This window comes from Oncorhynchus clarkii, chromosome 24 (genome assembly GCF_045791955.1).
Source record: "Oncorhynchus clarkii lewisi isolate Uvic-CL-2024 chromosome 24, UVic_Ocla_1.0, whole genome shotgun sequence".
Lineage (NCBI taxonomy): Eukaryota > Metazoa > Chordata > Actinopteri > Salmoniformes > Salmonidae > Oncorhynchus > Oncorhynchus clarkii.
In genome coordinates, this window is record NC_092170.1 from 24,939,091 (window position 1) to 24,954,526 (window position 15,436).

Consider the following 15,436-nt stretch of genomic DNA (forward strand, 5'->3'; position numbering starts at 1 on the left):
GTGATTTATATCAATATATTTGGCTCCATTTACTCTCAGATTCGAAAATGCTAATTCGTATCAAAGTAGACATAATGCAAACTCAAATCCCTGCAAGATCCTGCACATCATCTCTAGCTGGCACCTTTGCTAACAGATATTATGTCAATTTTAAACTTGCACAAGACTTCACAGAATTGTCCAGTTAAAGAAATGTAGACATTTCTTAATTACTACATTTAGCTAACATTAGATAGTTAATCCAGAGAGAGTTATCTTTATCTTGATTTAGCATCCAGATCATCATGGTATTTGTAGTTCTTTGTGATAGCCACATTAGCAGCTAATTAGCGTTTCATTTTTGGTGGGGGAAATACAGGCATATATTTTGATAAGTCACCTTCTTCTAGAGAGATTTACACAGTTATCAAAGCTTCACGCCAGGGTAAGCCTACATGAAACAGCCCTTATTTGAAGTGCTTCTAAAATCCCCCATGGGAAAAATGAATGGTGGAAAAACAATTGGAACAATTTCCCTGTTTGACCACTATTTTTATGGGTATTATGACTCATACTGTGGTACTCTATAGGACATATGTTTTTACTCAACATGATGGGGTTCTACTTTAGGAAAAATAGCCCTTTTGGCTAGAGGAATTTTGAATATTTTTGCGCTTGCACACCTTAGGGGAAATGTGGCTGTTGATGAAATGTGAAACCCCAAATAGCCTACTGTATCTATTATCTATCTAGAAACACTAGAATGCCTAACGGAAAGCCTAACAGAATTTAACAATGTTACGTAGCCTAACTCTCAAGATGGTATTTAGGAAATCTAAGTAATAAAAGGCAACATATTTAGTTTGGTTAATGGCAAATGTCCCCAATGCAGACTAATGGGTTCCATGCTTTTAGTTCTTTATATTTACTGCAGCCTCAATGTGGTGATGAAGGCCATTCATAGCAACTAACAAATGGTTGATGTAGACATAAACAGCAACAGGGGCACTGGGTGTTAACAAAGATTTAAGAGGAAGAGAAGGCCAATATTGCTGCACAATATTGGGCGTGACGCTGTTCATCTGTGGGTTCTGGGCTACATCAATTGTTTTCACAGTATGATGACAGAGAGTGGGCCCCAACACACACACGCACACAGATGAAGAGGCAGGTATGAAAAACACTGAAGTGGAGAGAGAAAACAATACAATGTCTTTTCAACTGTGGGCTTCCCTCTCCTTTTCAGGTCTGTAAAAAGAAAACAGCTGAAGTCGAGATTAGAAGGTTGCCACAAACAGTTTGTGTACTAGATCAATTTGTATGCAGAATTTGTTTCAAGGATGAATAATTTGCTGTGTCCTCAGAAAACATAGGCAGTAACAGTCCTAAAATATCCCTTCCCCCCCATCTGTCACCTTCTATTTGGCAGTAAATGACTGGAAAAGTTAGAATAGTTCCAGAGAACCGTGTGATTTTGGAATCCTGTTCATTTATTAGGTGATATTCAGAGAATGAGCCCCTTGTGTAGCTAATTATGTTATCAGAATCTGTCTGGATGGGGATGCTTGTTACAGATGATAAACAGTTTCTCCAGCTGAGGCATGGGGCTGGAGAAATGTAACCACCACCAGAACTGTGGACTGATGGTCCATGAAATTGACATGATGGTTTGAAACATTCTTTGAAGCTGTATGTTGATGTTGTGCAAAAAAGAATAAGGATTTTGGCTCAATCTATTGAATGTTTGAGTCAAAATGACTGCTCATTGGCTCAAATGGGGTCCCTCATGGACCCACAAATGTTATATTAGTATTTTCCATGAAGTGAGACAGACAGACCATGCATGAGGTTCCAACTTTTCTTTTTAATTAACAAAGGCTGCATTTGTAGAGTTCCATAAAGAAAGATGCCCACATATCAAGTAAAACATTACAATTTCTCATTGAAAAATAGGTGTGTGGAAATTCAGTTGCATTTTCATGGTGGTGGTGGGGGGGGGTGTTGACCATCTCAAGAGTTGGTATATATTCAGCTTCAGGTGCAAATGACAGGGAGGGTAAATACATTCAGTCTACGGGATATGACATGTGCTTAGTACCAATGGTTTGTCTCTAAAACAGTCCATCGTTAGTACTCCATTCTTCATAAACTACTGCTAGAGAGGGAGTGTGGCCTAAAACCACAGTTCTATAAATAGATGCATGTATTAGGTCAATTCAGACAGACTATTGTTTTTAATTTATTTCTCCCTCAACTCAGTGCGCAGAAAAGGCTTTTTGTGGTGCGGAGTGCTCACCAGCAGGGGAGAGAGGGTACAAGAAGAACAAAACCAAAAAAAAATCACAAAAACTTGGATATGTCTATAAAAAAAGAACAGTACATCGTTAAAAAAAACTAGTGGCCACCAGTTGCAAGTTTATGCATTACACACTATTCACACTTGTACAATAGAAAATCAAAGGAGCCTGCCCACTTTTCAAACAGGCTTATGAGGCAGCTCTTCTTCTGTAATGGACTTTCTAGGATCACTGGCCTTTTGCATACCTGACGTGTGCAGACTCACTAACACTATTGTATTGCGAGCACAGCAGATGCTTGGGGAGAGAGCAGACTTGAATGGTTGCTAGGCACGGACTTTCTTTACTTCCAATACACTGTAGATTTGATCTCTTCACACAGAATTCCCATATCCAGTATGGTATATGAACAGTCCTAGTATAAAGAGGAAGTTGTGTGAAGATGTTCTGAGCAGCTGCCGTGTGGTTGGCACCTTCCTCTGTGCCAGGGACCTCCAATGGAGGTAGGTTGACTGAACCCGTGGCAGGCGTGGGTAGAAGGGCATATCAAATCTCTACGTACATAAAAATGTTTGTGCTCTTTGAGAGGCTGGGCATCCAATGGCGTTGTCTTGCTCACTGACCCCCTCACTCTCTCACTGTGCTCTCACACACACTTAAGAAAACAAAATAACAAAATCACATGCACATACACATTTTTTACACTTCTGCAAACATCAATTTACAAGGAAATTAGCTACAGTTATTCATGTATGAACATAAAAAAGCTTGTTTCTGTATTATTTAGCGAAAATTAAACGTAAAGTAACTACTCAAGTAATTTGACTGTTTTGTCTTGATTCACCCTGGAGAGGGGGGTGCCCCCTTGGTTACCTAATCAGGAACCCCTCCTCCCCAAATGCCTATGCTGGTCACCGCTAAAAGTTCCAGAGGCAAAGAAAACATCAATTTTAGTCTGATTCTCTGTCACCCACAGGCTTCTTCTTACCATAGTATTCTAAAAGCCCACCAGTGGTAAGGGTGGGCTTTTAGAATACTATGGTAAGAAGAAGCCTGTGGGTGACAGAGACGACCCCTCACCCCATTTCCACGGCAACACTTATTCAGAGAGCATGCGAGCATGTTGCCCAGCAATGAGGGAGAGCTGTGGCAGGGCGAGTGGTGTTGCAGGCTGAGAAGGGTGTGAGACCCCCCCCATCCCTTTAACCCACTTGAGCTACAGCTCGCAGCCTTCACACTTCTCTTACCTAAAGTGTCCCCCCCCACTATTCACAATAAAGTGCTTCAGCTAACAAAAAGTTCTAATTACAAATCTACAGATTCCTTTGCTCTTCAGGATTCTTTCCATGTGTGTAACAACGGTGTGTGTGTATTCTTGTATTGTAAAGTGTGTGTTTGGGCGTTTGAGGGTGTGTGTATTTGTTACAGTGTTGGCCAGACTGCCTGCCTTTAAGTTGACTAATCTCATATACTCCTTCCATCCACTTCAATACTAAAGACGATGTCAGACGGCATGACATCATCCTTCTTCTATCCCAAACCAATAAATAATCACAACAGCATTAATAACACAGAGTAAAAACCTTTACATTATTATAATAACTGTGATTTGCATTAAAAAGTTGTCTTTTTCATCGGTGTATAAGTCTCTGTTGTCATTGTCCTCATGTCAATCTCTTTCTTCTGGTACAAAATAATTTAAAAATCCTGCACGTCAGAAACAAAAAGCTGGGTAGTTTGTTTGATCTGGTGGTGTGTGTCCTCATCCCACTCTCTTCAAGGAGTCGGTTGACAGACAGCATGCGAGAAGATGCCTGTGTCTTGTTCATGTCCTGTGAATGTCTCAGTTACAGGATCATTGGATCATCTTTGGTAGTGAATGTGTGCATCATCTCTCGTGCACTTCAGCGGTCAGTCTGCGATGCCCAAGAAGGTTTAATACCATCTGTCGTGTTGCTGTTTGCTTAAACTCAAAAAAAGATAAAGAATCTGAAAGGTGCTTGGACTGCTACGTGAGTGAACATTGGGGTTCTGTGCTTGTTCTCAAGGTTCTACGGTTAGGGTAGAGAGTGGTCCGTCTGGGCAGAGGAGGAAGGCAGGTAGGTCACAGCTGCCCCTGATGTGTGTGTGTGTGTGCGTGTGTGTGTGTGTGTGTGTGTGTGTGTGTGTGTGTGTGTGTGTGTGTGTGTGTGTGGTCTGCTACTCGTAAAGTGTGACGGTGCAGTAGCAGAGGGCAGAGATTCTCCGGTCCACACTGGCCTTGTCTGTTGAGGAGACACAAACACATTCAGATCACAGTCACTGGAGCGGCTGTTCAATGTCACAATGCCTTGGCTGCCATGCCACACACTCTGTCAAAGCACCATAGTGCACTCTAAACCTAATCTGATTGAAGCCTCATCTGAATGCAGCTCAGAGATAGACTAAGTGGTTGAAGCAAGCCTGTTAGTGCCGGTTACCATTATGATAAGAGGTCAAAGGGATTGTTCTCAACAGACTCTAGTTAACACACTTGACTCTCCATATTAATATCCATGTCCACTACACCAGAGTATCTGATACACTACAATGTGATAAGCTAGTCTGGTCTCTGACAGAGCCTGTTGGGGGAGTCTAGCCTGGTTGTCAGATGGATTTGTGACTTTGGCCATACATGACATATCAATGGTGTGGCAGAAACAGACTGGTATCCAATCTATAGTTGAGGTCGGTGGGTGGATACTTACATTTGGCCACATTTTCAATGTCTGCAGGGTCCTGGAGGATCTTGGACAGGCCATCTAGCAGCATGGCAGCCTTGTTGTAGCGGTAGGCTATGTCCTCCGTCTGCTGAAACATCTCATCCAGAGCTGCAGACTGCACCGTTTCCACAGCGTGGTTATAGATGAGTTTCTCTGCGGTCACGCTGTTGATCTCATCTACGAAGCGCTGCTTGTCGGAGAAGAAGTGGTTCAGCTTGTCAGTGAGCCGCCGACACAGGGAGATGCAGCTCTTGTAACGCTCGTTCAGACTCTTCACCACTGAGGAAGGGGAGGGAGGGGGAGAGAAAGCTAGTTATGCTCAAAATAAACTAAAATAATGATATCTAAGTATTATACATGCATCTGGATACTATTGATATTTTAAGTTAGTATGCCATTTTTAAAATGTTTTTTTCTTCCATAAATACTATAGTGTAATGGCACTGTTACCGGTCTTAGGACTTCTGTCTTACCCTGCTTGACTGCGCTGGAGGGGTTGAGCTTGGCTGATTTAATCTGGGCCTTGGCCAGGTGGAGGGAGGAGGCTAGGAGCTGGGCAGCCTTCATGTACAGCACCAGCTGCTCCACCTGCCTGTAGAGGGCAGTAGAGCACATATTACTAACCTATACATCTTATTTCTTTCCATGGCTTTCCTTTCTTTCTAAAAAATAATAATAACATCCTTTCCTTTCACAAAATTTAAAAAAAATTGTGATTAAACAACATTATTTTTTGTGCATCACTATGACGAAATGCAACAGGTTTGGGTCCGAATTAAAACCAAAATACATTCAGTTAAAATGACCCTCCCAGCATATTTGGTCTCTACCTTACCCCCACTCCTTGCTGAGCTGGCTGATCTGGTCCACTACCACACTCTCCTGAGGGGGGTAGAGGGAGGCAGCCGATATACCCAGGTCTGCTCCTCCTGCTCGCACCGCTGCGATATCCAGGACACAGTCAGTGAAGGACAGCATCATCCGTAGGTGCATCAGAGTGTCTGTGTGCTCTCGCTGTAGTCACAAACACATGATACAGGTCAGACATTACAGAAAGACGTGTGCAAATAGAAATTACACACACACACAGAGAAGGTCCCCTCTCACCTCCATGAGTGTCTCCTCAGGCAGCTCTGGGGCCTCGAAGGTGATGAATCCATCCAGGCTGGGGGGAGAGGTACCGTAGGGGACATAGCGTAGGCTGCTGGGACCTGCCTCTGCCCCGCCTTGGGGAGGGGTCCCAATTGCCATGCCTGGAGGAGATCCCACATACACTCGCCCACTGGTGGAGCACAGGGAGCCTGCCGAACTGTTGGAGCCCACTGAGAACGAGAGAAGGCGAGAGGGATATAACTTTATTGTTCATGTGAGTCATTATGTAGATCACTTTGGCATAATTTGATTGCTCTTTTCATTGGTTGAATTTGAATTCTAGAGAATTTCAGATTTTAAGATACAATTATTTTTTTTTTCCCCAAAACAATGTTCAGTCCACTGAGACAGACGATTATTGATAGTACCCACTAAGATGGACAGCACAAGGAGAGGGAGAGAGATTGCCCACTAAATTGCAGTTATGTACCTCAGGGAACTGGCATTGGAACCACTACCCCTGAGTTAGCGCTTCACTCCAGGTAGGCAACATTGAGTGGTCATAGTAATTAGCGTTAGAAGGTTAGCTAGGAGGGTGTAGCTTTGGGAAGTGGGGTTTAGCAAATGGTTAGCCTAGCAGGTTAGCCTAGTAGTTAGCCGCTGACGCAGTGAGCGGTCTCACCTGAGGTGGTGCGCGGCCGGGTGCCCAGGTGGCTGCAGGTAGGGGGGGTGCAGCTGTTGGGGGGCGAGCCCACGGTGAAGAGAACGGTCCGGGGACTCGCCGCCCCGCCCTGAAGCTGAGCCAGCCCAAACGGTCCTGCCGGGGCTAGGGAGGGAGGGGGCGGTCATTCACACTAAGCCAATCAAGCTCTCACAGGAAGTGCCTGTCAGAGCAGCCAATCCAAGCAGTTCATGCAGGGCGAGAAGCCATGAAGCAGAAAGACTGGTGAGTCTTTGTATTTGTGTTGTTCTTGGGGACAACAAGTGTCATCTACTAAACCATTGTTGTACAGGTCAGTTTACTAGCTAGGTAATTTCTCACTAAACTCTAATTTCACAACCCATTTTCTGTCTCCAGCTGTTTTCTAATTAACGGTACAAACATCTATTCCATTAATTATACCGGTGAGGACAAACTAGGACAGTATGTGTGTGTCAGTGTGTGTTTATTTACCTGTATCCATGGGCCGCTCTGTGTTGAGGCTGTCCGTGCTTCCCTGGTAGGGCTGTCCCCCTAGAGAGATTCTGATTGGCTGTTCAGACAGACGGCCAGTACTGACAGACCTGGGGAGAGAAATACATGCAGAACACATTGAGATGAGCAAGAGATACACTATATATACAAAAGTGTGTGGACACCGCTTCAAATTAGTGTATTTGGCTATTTCAGCCATACCCGTTGCTGAAAGGTCTATAAAATCGAGCACACAGCAATGCAATCTCCATAGCCAAACATTGGCCGTAGAATGGCCTTACTGAAGAGCTCAGTGACTTTCGATGTGGCACCGTCATAGGATGCCACCTTTCCAACAAGTCAGTTTGTCAAATTTCTGCCCTGCTAGAGCTCCCCGTTCAACTGTAAGTGATGTTATTGTGAAGTGGAAATGTCTGGGCACAACAAGGCTCAGCTGCGAAGTGGTAGGCCACACAAGCTCACAGGGCACCGCCGAGTGCTGAAGCTCGTAAAAATTGTCTATCCTCGGTTGCAACACTCACTACAGAGTTCCAAACTGCCTCTGGAAGCAATGCCAGCATAATAACTGTTTGTCGGGAGCTTCATGAAATGGGTTTCCATGGCCAAGCAGCTGCACACAAGCCTAAGATCACCATGCACAATGCCAACAGTTGGCTGTAGTGGTGTAAAGCTCGCTATCATTGGCCTCTGGAGCAGTGGAAACGCGTTCTCTGGAGTGATGAATCACGCTTCACCAACTGGCAGTCGGACGGACTAATAATGATCTGGGGCTGTTTTTCATGGTTCGGGCTAGGCCCCTTAGTTCCAGTGAAGGGAAATCTTAACGCTACAGCATACAATGACATTCTAGACAATTCTGTGCTTCCAACTTTGTGGCAACAGCTTGGGGAAGGCCCTTTCCTGTTTCAGCATGACAATGGTCTCGTGCACAAAACGAGGTCCATACAGAAATGGTTTGTCAAGATCGGTGTGGAAGAACTTGACTGGCCTGCACAGAGCCCTGACCTCAACTCCATCGAACACCTTTGGGATGAATTGGAATGCCGACTGCGAGCCAGGCCTAATCGCCCAATATCAGTGCCGACCTCACTAATGCTTGTGGCTGAATGGAAGCAAGTCCCCACAGCAATATTCCAACTAGAGGTCGACCGATTAATCGGTCGATTAACCGATTTCAAGTTTTCATAACAAATCGGTAATCGGCATTTTTGGATGCCGATTATGGCCGGTTAAATTGCATTCCATGAGGGAACTGCGTGGCAGGCTGCCTACCTGTTACCTGAGTGCAGCAAGGAGCCAAGGTAAGCTGCTAGCTGGCGTTAAACTTATCTTATAAAAAACAATATTTCTTCACATAATCACTAGTTACTACTAACTACACATGGTTGATGATATTACTAGGTTAACTAGCTTGTCCTGCGTTGCATAAAATCAATGCGGTGCCTGTTAATTTATCATCGAATCACAGCCTACTTCGCCAAACCGGGGATGATTTAACAAAAGCGCATTCGCGAAAAAAGCACAATCATTGCACGACTGTACCTAACCATAAACATCAATGCCTTTCTTAAAATCAATACACAGAAGTAGGCAATATTAACTAGGGAAATTGTGTCACTTCGCTTGCATTCATTGCACGCAGAGTCAGGGTATATGCAACAGTTTGGGCCGCCTAGCTTGTTGTGAACTAATTTGCCAGAATTATACATAATTATGACAAAACATTGAAGGTTGTGCAATGTAACAGAAGTATTTAGACTTAGGGATGCCACCCGTTTGATAAAATACGGAACGGTTCCGTATTTCACTGAAAGAATAAACGTTTTGTTTTCGAAATGATAGTTTCCGGATATGACCATATTAATGACCAAAGGCTCGTATTTCTGTCTTTATTATATTATAATTAAGTCTATGATTTGATAGAGCAGTCTGACGGAGCGGTAATAGGCGGTAGCAGGCTCGTAAGCATTCATTAAAACTTTACTGCGTTTGCCAGCAGCTCTTAGCAATGCTTGATTCACACACTGTTTATGACTTCAAACCTATCAACTCCTGAGATTAGGCTGGCAATACTAAAGTGCCTATTAGAACATCCAATAGTCAAAGGTATATGAAATACAAATGGTATAGAGCAAAATAGTCGCCGTGTCATAATTCCTATAATAACTACAACCTAAAACTTCTGAACTGGGAACATTGAAGAACTGGGAATATTGAACCACCAGCTTTCATATGTTCTGAGCAAGAAACTTAAACATTAGCTTTTTTACATGGCACATATTGCACTTTTATTTCTTCTCCAACACTGTGTTTTTGCATTATTTAAACCAAATTGAGCATGTTTCATTATTTATTTGAGACCAAATAGATTTTATGTATGTATTATTGTATTATGTATTATTTTATTTTATTTTCATTGTTCATTCAGCATTTTTGTAATTGTCATTAATACAAATATATATATACATATATATATATATAAATAAAAATCGTCCGATTAATAAATATCGGCTTATTTTGGTCCTCCAATAATCGGTATCGGCATGGAAAAATCATACTCGGTCAACCTCTAATTCCAACATCTAGTGTAAAGCCTTCTCAGAAGAGGGTAGGCTGTTAAAGCAGCAAAGGGGGGAGCAACTCCATATTAACGCCCATGATTTTGAAATGAGATGTTCAACGAGCAAGTGTCCACATACATTTGTTCATGTAGTATTTATTACCCACACAGAAAGAGAAAGACCATAGTGCTCACATTACCTGCCAAAGGTGGTCCTACTGGCCTCAGGGGCAGACTGGCGCCCACTGGGATAGGGGGTGCAGTGGTGGGCACAGATGTCCCGTGCGTCCGCCAGGGTCTTAGTGGTTGTGGGACTGTCTGCCAGAGCCATCAGGTTACAGGACGCCTGCGTCTTAGGGATCTTGAATGGGGCCGAGATGGGCTGAACAGGGACATCGAGGTCAACAGTTACTGGGAATACTCACTCCAAGGTTGTGGTAAGTAGGACCGTAGCAAAACAGAATTGGGCTTATGATTTAAATATGCCAAAATGGTTATCAACTTAACCGACCTTGGTGGGGGAGCCAATGATGGTGGGCAGCGGTGACTTTGTCAGCCAATCAGAGGAGCGGGGAGAGGAGCCCAGGTGTTTGGTGGGGGAGGTGCCCAGATTGCCAGGGCGACCCAGATGAGGGGAGTGGCTGGGGGGGTAGTTGGAGGTGGAGGGCTGGATGGGGTCTGACAGCTGCTTATGGAGTTTCTGTCTGGTCTGGTAGACCTCGGTCAGGGTGGGGGCACTCTGAAGGCGAGCCCCCAGTAACTGGGACGACGGCACTGGAGAACCTAAAGGAGACACACAGTCATTCATAGAAGTCATTTATCACTTAATGTAAAAGTTTAAGTTTCATCAGTTACATTAGTGTTAGTATATTGTCAGTGGAGTTGGCCCATACTAATCTAGAGAAGATGTACAATTCACCACTAGATGGCTCTACAGTTTTGAAATGTGTATTTTTCCACTGTAAACCAAGACAAAAATAGCATCAGTGAAGGGCCACTAGGTTAAAGTTTTTATAAGCCTCTTGTTAATTCAGAGTATTGCTGCTGATAAGTTCAAAAAGACCACTTCTAGTTTCTGCTTTAGCAGGCCATCAAGTCTGTATTAGTTTCTTCTTTAGCAGGCCATCAAGTCTGTATTAGTTTCTTCTTTAGCAGGCCATCAAGTCTGTATTAGTTTCTTCTTTAGCAGGCCATCAAGTCTGTATTTGTTTCTTCTTTAGCAGGCCATCAAGTCTCTATTTGTTTCTTCTTTAGCAGGTCATCAAATCTGTATTTGTTTCTTCTTTAGCAGGTCATCAGGTCTGGTTTGTTTCTTCTTTAGCAGGTCATCAGGTCTGGGTTGTTTCTTCTTTAGCAGGTCATCAGGTCTGGGTTGTTTCTTCTTTAGCAGGTCATTAGGTCTGGTTGGTTTCATTTAGCAGGTCATCAGGTCTGGGTTGTTTCATCTTTAGCAGGTCATCAGGTCTGGGTTGTTTCTTCTTTAGCAGGTCATCAGGTCTGGTTTGTTTCTTCTTTAGCAGGTCATCAGGTCTGGGTTGTTTCTTCTTTAGCAGGTCATCAGGTCTGGGTTGTTTCTTCTTTAGCAGGTCATCAGGTCTGGTTTGTTTCGTCTTCAGCAGGTCATCAGGTCTGGGTTGTTTCTTCTTTAGCAGGTCATCAGGTCTGGGTTGTTTCTTCTTTAGCAGGTCATCAGGTCTGGGTTGTTTCTTCTTTAGCAGGTCATCAGGTCTGGGATGTTTCTTCTTTAGCAGGTCATCAAGTCTGTATTTGTTTCTTCTTTAGCAGGTCATCAGGTCTGGTTTGTTTCGTCTTCAGCAGGTCATCAGGTCTGGGTTGTTTCTTCTTTAGCAGGTCATCAGGTCTGGGTTGTTTCTTCTTTAGCAGGTCATCAGGTCTGGGATGTTTCTTCTTTAGCAGGTCATCAAGTCTGTATTTGTTTCTTCTTTAGCAGGTCATCAGGTCTGGGTTGTTTCTTCTTTAGTAGGTCATCAGGTCTGGGTTGTTTCTTCTTTAGCAGGTCATCAGGTCTGGGTTGTTTCTTCTTTAGCAGGTCATCAGGTCTGGGTTGTTTCTTCTTTAGCAGGTCATCAGGTCTGGTTTGTTTCGTCTTCAGCAGGTCATCAGGTCTGGGTTGTTTCTTCTTTAGCAGGTCATCAGGTCTGGGTTGTTTCTTCTTTAGCAGGTCATCAGGTCTGGGTTGTTTCTTCTTTAGCAGGTCATCAGGTCTTGGATGTTTCTTATTTAGCAGGTCATCAGGTCTGGGTTGTTTCTTCTTTAGCAGGTCATCAGGTCTGGGTTGGTTCTTCATTAACAAGTCATCAGGTCTGTATTTGTTTCTTCATTAACAAGTCATCAGGTCTGGGTTGTTTCTTATTTAGCAGGTCATCAGGTCTGGGTTGTTTCTTCTTTAGCAGGTCATCAGGTCTGGGATGTTTCTTCTTTAGCAGGTCACCAAGTCTGTATTTGTTTCTTCTTTAGCAGGTCATCAGGTCTGGGATGTTTCTTCTTTAGCAGGTCATCAAGTCTGTATTTGTTTCTTATTTAGCAGGTCATCAGGTCTGGTTTGTTTCGTCTTTAGCAGGTCATCAGGTCTGGGTTGTTTCTTCTTTAGCAGGTCATCAGGTCTGGGTTGTTTCTTCTTTAGCAGGTCATCAGGTCTCGTTTGTTTCGTCTTTAGCAGGTCATCAGGTCTGGGTTGTTTCTTCTTTAGCAGGTCATCAGGTCTGGGTTGTTTCTTATTTAGTAGGTCATCAGGTCTGGGTTGTTTCTTCTTTAGCAGGTCATCAGGTCTGGGTTGTTTCTTCTTTAGCAGGTCATCAGGTCTGGGTTGTTTCTTCTTTAGCAGGTCATCAGGTCTGGTTTGTTTCGTCTTCAGCAGGTCATAAGGTCTGGGTTGTTTCTTCTTTAGCAGGTCATCAGGTCTGGGTTGTTTCTTCTTTAGCAGGTAATCAGGTCTGGGTTGTTTCTTCTTTAGCAGGTCATCAGGTCTGGGATGTTTCTTCTTTAGCAGGTCATCAAGTCTGTATTTGTTTCTTCTTTAGCAGGTCATCAGGTCTGGGTTGTTTCTTCTTTAGCAGGTCATCAAGTCTGTATTTGTTTCTTCTTTAGCAGGTCATCAGGTCTGGGTTGTTTCTTCTTTAGCAGGTCATCAGGTCTGGGTTGTTTCTTCTTTAGCAGGTCATCAGGTCTGGGTTGTTTCTTCTTTAGCAGGTCATCAGGTCTGGGTTGTTTCTTCTTTAGCAGGTCATCAGGTCTGGGTTGTTTCTTCTTTAGCAGGTCATCAGGTCTGGGTTGTTTCTTCTTTAGCAGGTCATCAGGTCTGGGATGTTTCTTATTTAGCAGGTCATCAGGTCTGGGTAGTTTCTTCTTTAGTAGGTCATCAGGTCTGGGTTGTTTCTTCTTTAGCAGGTCATCAGGTCTGGGTTGTTTCTTCTTTAGCAGGTCATCAGGTCTGGGTTGTTTATTCTTTAGCAGGTCATCAGGTCTGGTTTGTTTCTTCTTTAGCAGGTCATCAGGTCTGGGTTGTTTCTTCTTTAGCAGGTCATCAGGTCTGGTTTGTTTCGTCTTTAGCAGGTCATCAGGTCTGGGTTGTTTCATCTTTAGCAGGTCATCAGGTAAGGGTTGTATCTTCTTTAGCAGGTCATTAGGTCTGGGTTGTTTCTTCTTTAGCAGGTCATCAGGTCTGGGATGTTTCTTCTTTAGCAGGTCATCAGGTCTGGGTTGTTTCTTCTTTATCAGGTCATCAGGTCTGGTTTGTTTCTTCTTTAGCAGGTCATCAGGTCTGGGTTGTTTCTTCTTTAGCAGGTCATCAGGTCTGGGTTGTTTATTCTTTAGCAGGTCATCAGGTCTGGGTTGTTTCGTCTTCAGCAGGTCATCAGGTCTGGATTGTTTCTTCTTTAGCAGGTCATCAGGTCTGGGTTGTTTCTTCTTTAGCAGGTCATCAGGTCTGGGTTGTTTCTTCTTTAGCAGGTCATCAGGTCTGGGATGTTTCTTCTTTAGCAGGTCATCAGGTCTGGTTTGTTTCATCTTCAGCAGGTCATCAGGTCTGGGTTGTTTCTTCTTTAGCAGGTCATCAGGTCTGGGTTGTTTCTTCTTTAGCAGGTCATCAGGTCTGGGTTGTTTCTTCTTTAGCAGGTCATCAGGTCTGGGATGTTTCTTATTTAGCAGGTCATCAGGTCTGGGTTGTTTCTTCTTTAGCAGGTCATCAGGTCTGGGTTGGTTCTTCATTAACAAGTCATCAGGTCTGTATTTGTTTCTTCATTAACAAGTCATCAGGTCTGGGTTGTTTCTTATTTAGCAGGTCATCAGGTCTGGGTTGTTTCTTCTTTAGCAGGTCATCAGGTCTGGGATGTTTCTTCTTTAGCAGGTCATCAAGTCTGTATTTGTTTCTTCTTTAGCAGGTCATCAGGTCTGGGATGTTTCTTCTTTAGCAGGTCATCAAGTCTGTATTTGTTTCTTCTTTAGCAGGTCATCAGGTCTGGGTTGTTTCTTCTTTATCAGGTCATCAGGTCTGGTTTGTTTCTTCTTTAGCAGGTCATCAGGTCTGGGTTGTTTCTTCTTTAGCAGGTCATCAGGTCTGGGTTGTTTATTCTTTAGCAGGTCATCAGGTCTGGTTTGTTTCGTCTTCAGCAGGTCATCAGGTCTGGATTGTTTCTTCTTTAGCAGGTCATCAGGTCTGGGTTGTTTCTTCTTTAGCAGGTCATCAGGTCTGGGTTGTTTCTTCTTTAGCAGGTCATCAGGTCTGGGATGTTTCTTCTTTAGCAGGTCATCAAGTCTGTATTTGTTTCTTCTTTAGCAGGTCATCAGGTCTGGTTTGTTTCGTCTTCAGCAGGTCATCAGGTCTGGGTTGTTTCTTCTTTAGCAGGTCATCAGGTCTGGGTTGTTTCTTCTTTAGCAGGTCATCAGGTCTGGGATGTTTCTTCTTTAGCAGGTCATCAAGTCTGTATTTGTTTCTTCTTTAGCAGGTCATCAGGTCTGGGTTGTTTCTTCTTTAGTAGGTCATCAGGTCTGGGTTGTTTCTTCTTTAGCAGGTCATCAGGTCTGGGTTGTTTCTTCTTTAGCAGGTCATCAGGTCTGGGTTGTTTCTTCTTTAGCAGGTCATCAGGTCTGGTTTGTTTCATCTTCAGCAGGTCATCAGGTCTGGGTTGTTTCTTCTTTAGCAGGTCATCAGGTCTGGGTTGTTTCTTCTTTAGCAGGTCATCAGGTCTGGGTTGTTTCTTCTTTAGCAGGTCATCAGGTCTGGGATGTTTCTTATTTAGCAGGTCATCAGGTCTGGGTTGTTTCTTCTTTAGCAGGTCATCAGGTCTGGGTTGGTTCTTCATTAACAAGTCATCAGGTCTGTATTTGTTTCTTCATTAACAAGTCATCAGGTCTGGGTTGTTTCTTATTTAGCAGGTCATCAGGTCTGGGTTGTTTCTTCTTTAGCAGGTCATCAGGTCTGGGATGTTTCTTCTTTAGCAGGTCATCAAGTCTGTATTTGTTTCTTCTTTAGCAGGTCATCAGGTCTGGTTTGTTTCGTCTTCAGCAGGTCATCAGGTCTGGGTTGTTTCTTCTTTAGCAGGTCATCAGGTCT

At 43.6% G+C, this 15,436-nt stretch overlaps 1 protein-coding gene across 3 annotated transcripts in view; it reads right to left on the bottom strand.

Annotated features, from left to right (window-relative positions):
* Positions 1-1,823: 1,823 nt before the first annotated feature.
* Positions 1,824-15,436, bottom strand: part of LOC139382189 (serine/threonine-protein kinase ULK2-like) — a 67,598-nt gene continuing 53,985 nt past the window's right edge. Inside the window, exons 18-27 of one of the 3 annotated variants that reach the window (XM_071126053.1) lie at positions 10,376-10,647; positions 10,065-10,246; positions 7,284-7,393; positions 6,792-6,935; positions 6,125-6,339; positions 5,853-6,031; positions 5,491-5,609; positions 5,003-5,296; positions 4,437-4,540; positions 4,185-4,396 (exon numbers count right to left, since the gene is read on the bottom strand). In XM_071126053.1, the coding sequence (XP_070982154.1) occupies positions 4,476-4,540; positions 5,003-5,296; positions 5,491-5,609; positions 5,853-6,031; positions 6,125-6,339; positions 6,792-6,935; positions 7,284-7,393; positions 10,065-10,246; positions 10,376-10,647 (1,580 nt within the window). In that variant the 3' untranslated portion in view covers positions 4,185-4,396; positions 4,437-4,475. Of the gene's footprint in view, positions 4,541-5,002; positions 5,297-5,490; positions 5,610-5,852; positions 6,032-6,124; positions 6,340-6,791; positions 6,936-7,283; positions 7,394-10,064; positions 10,247-10,375; positions 10,648-15,436 lie in introns of all 3 variants that reach the window. The other 2 variants (XM_071126054.1, XM_071126055.1) reach the window with 2 other exon arrangements.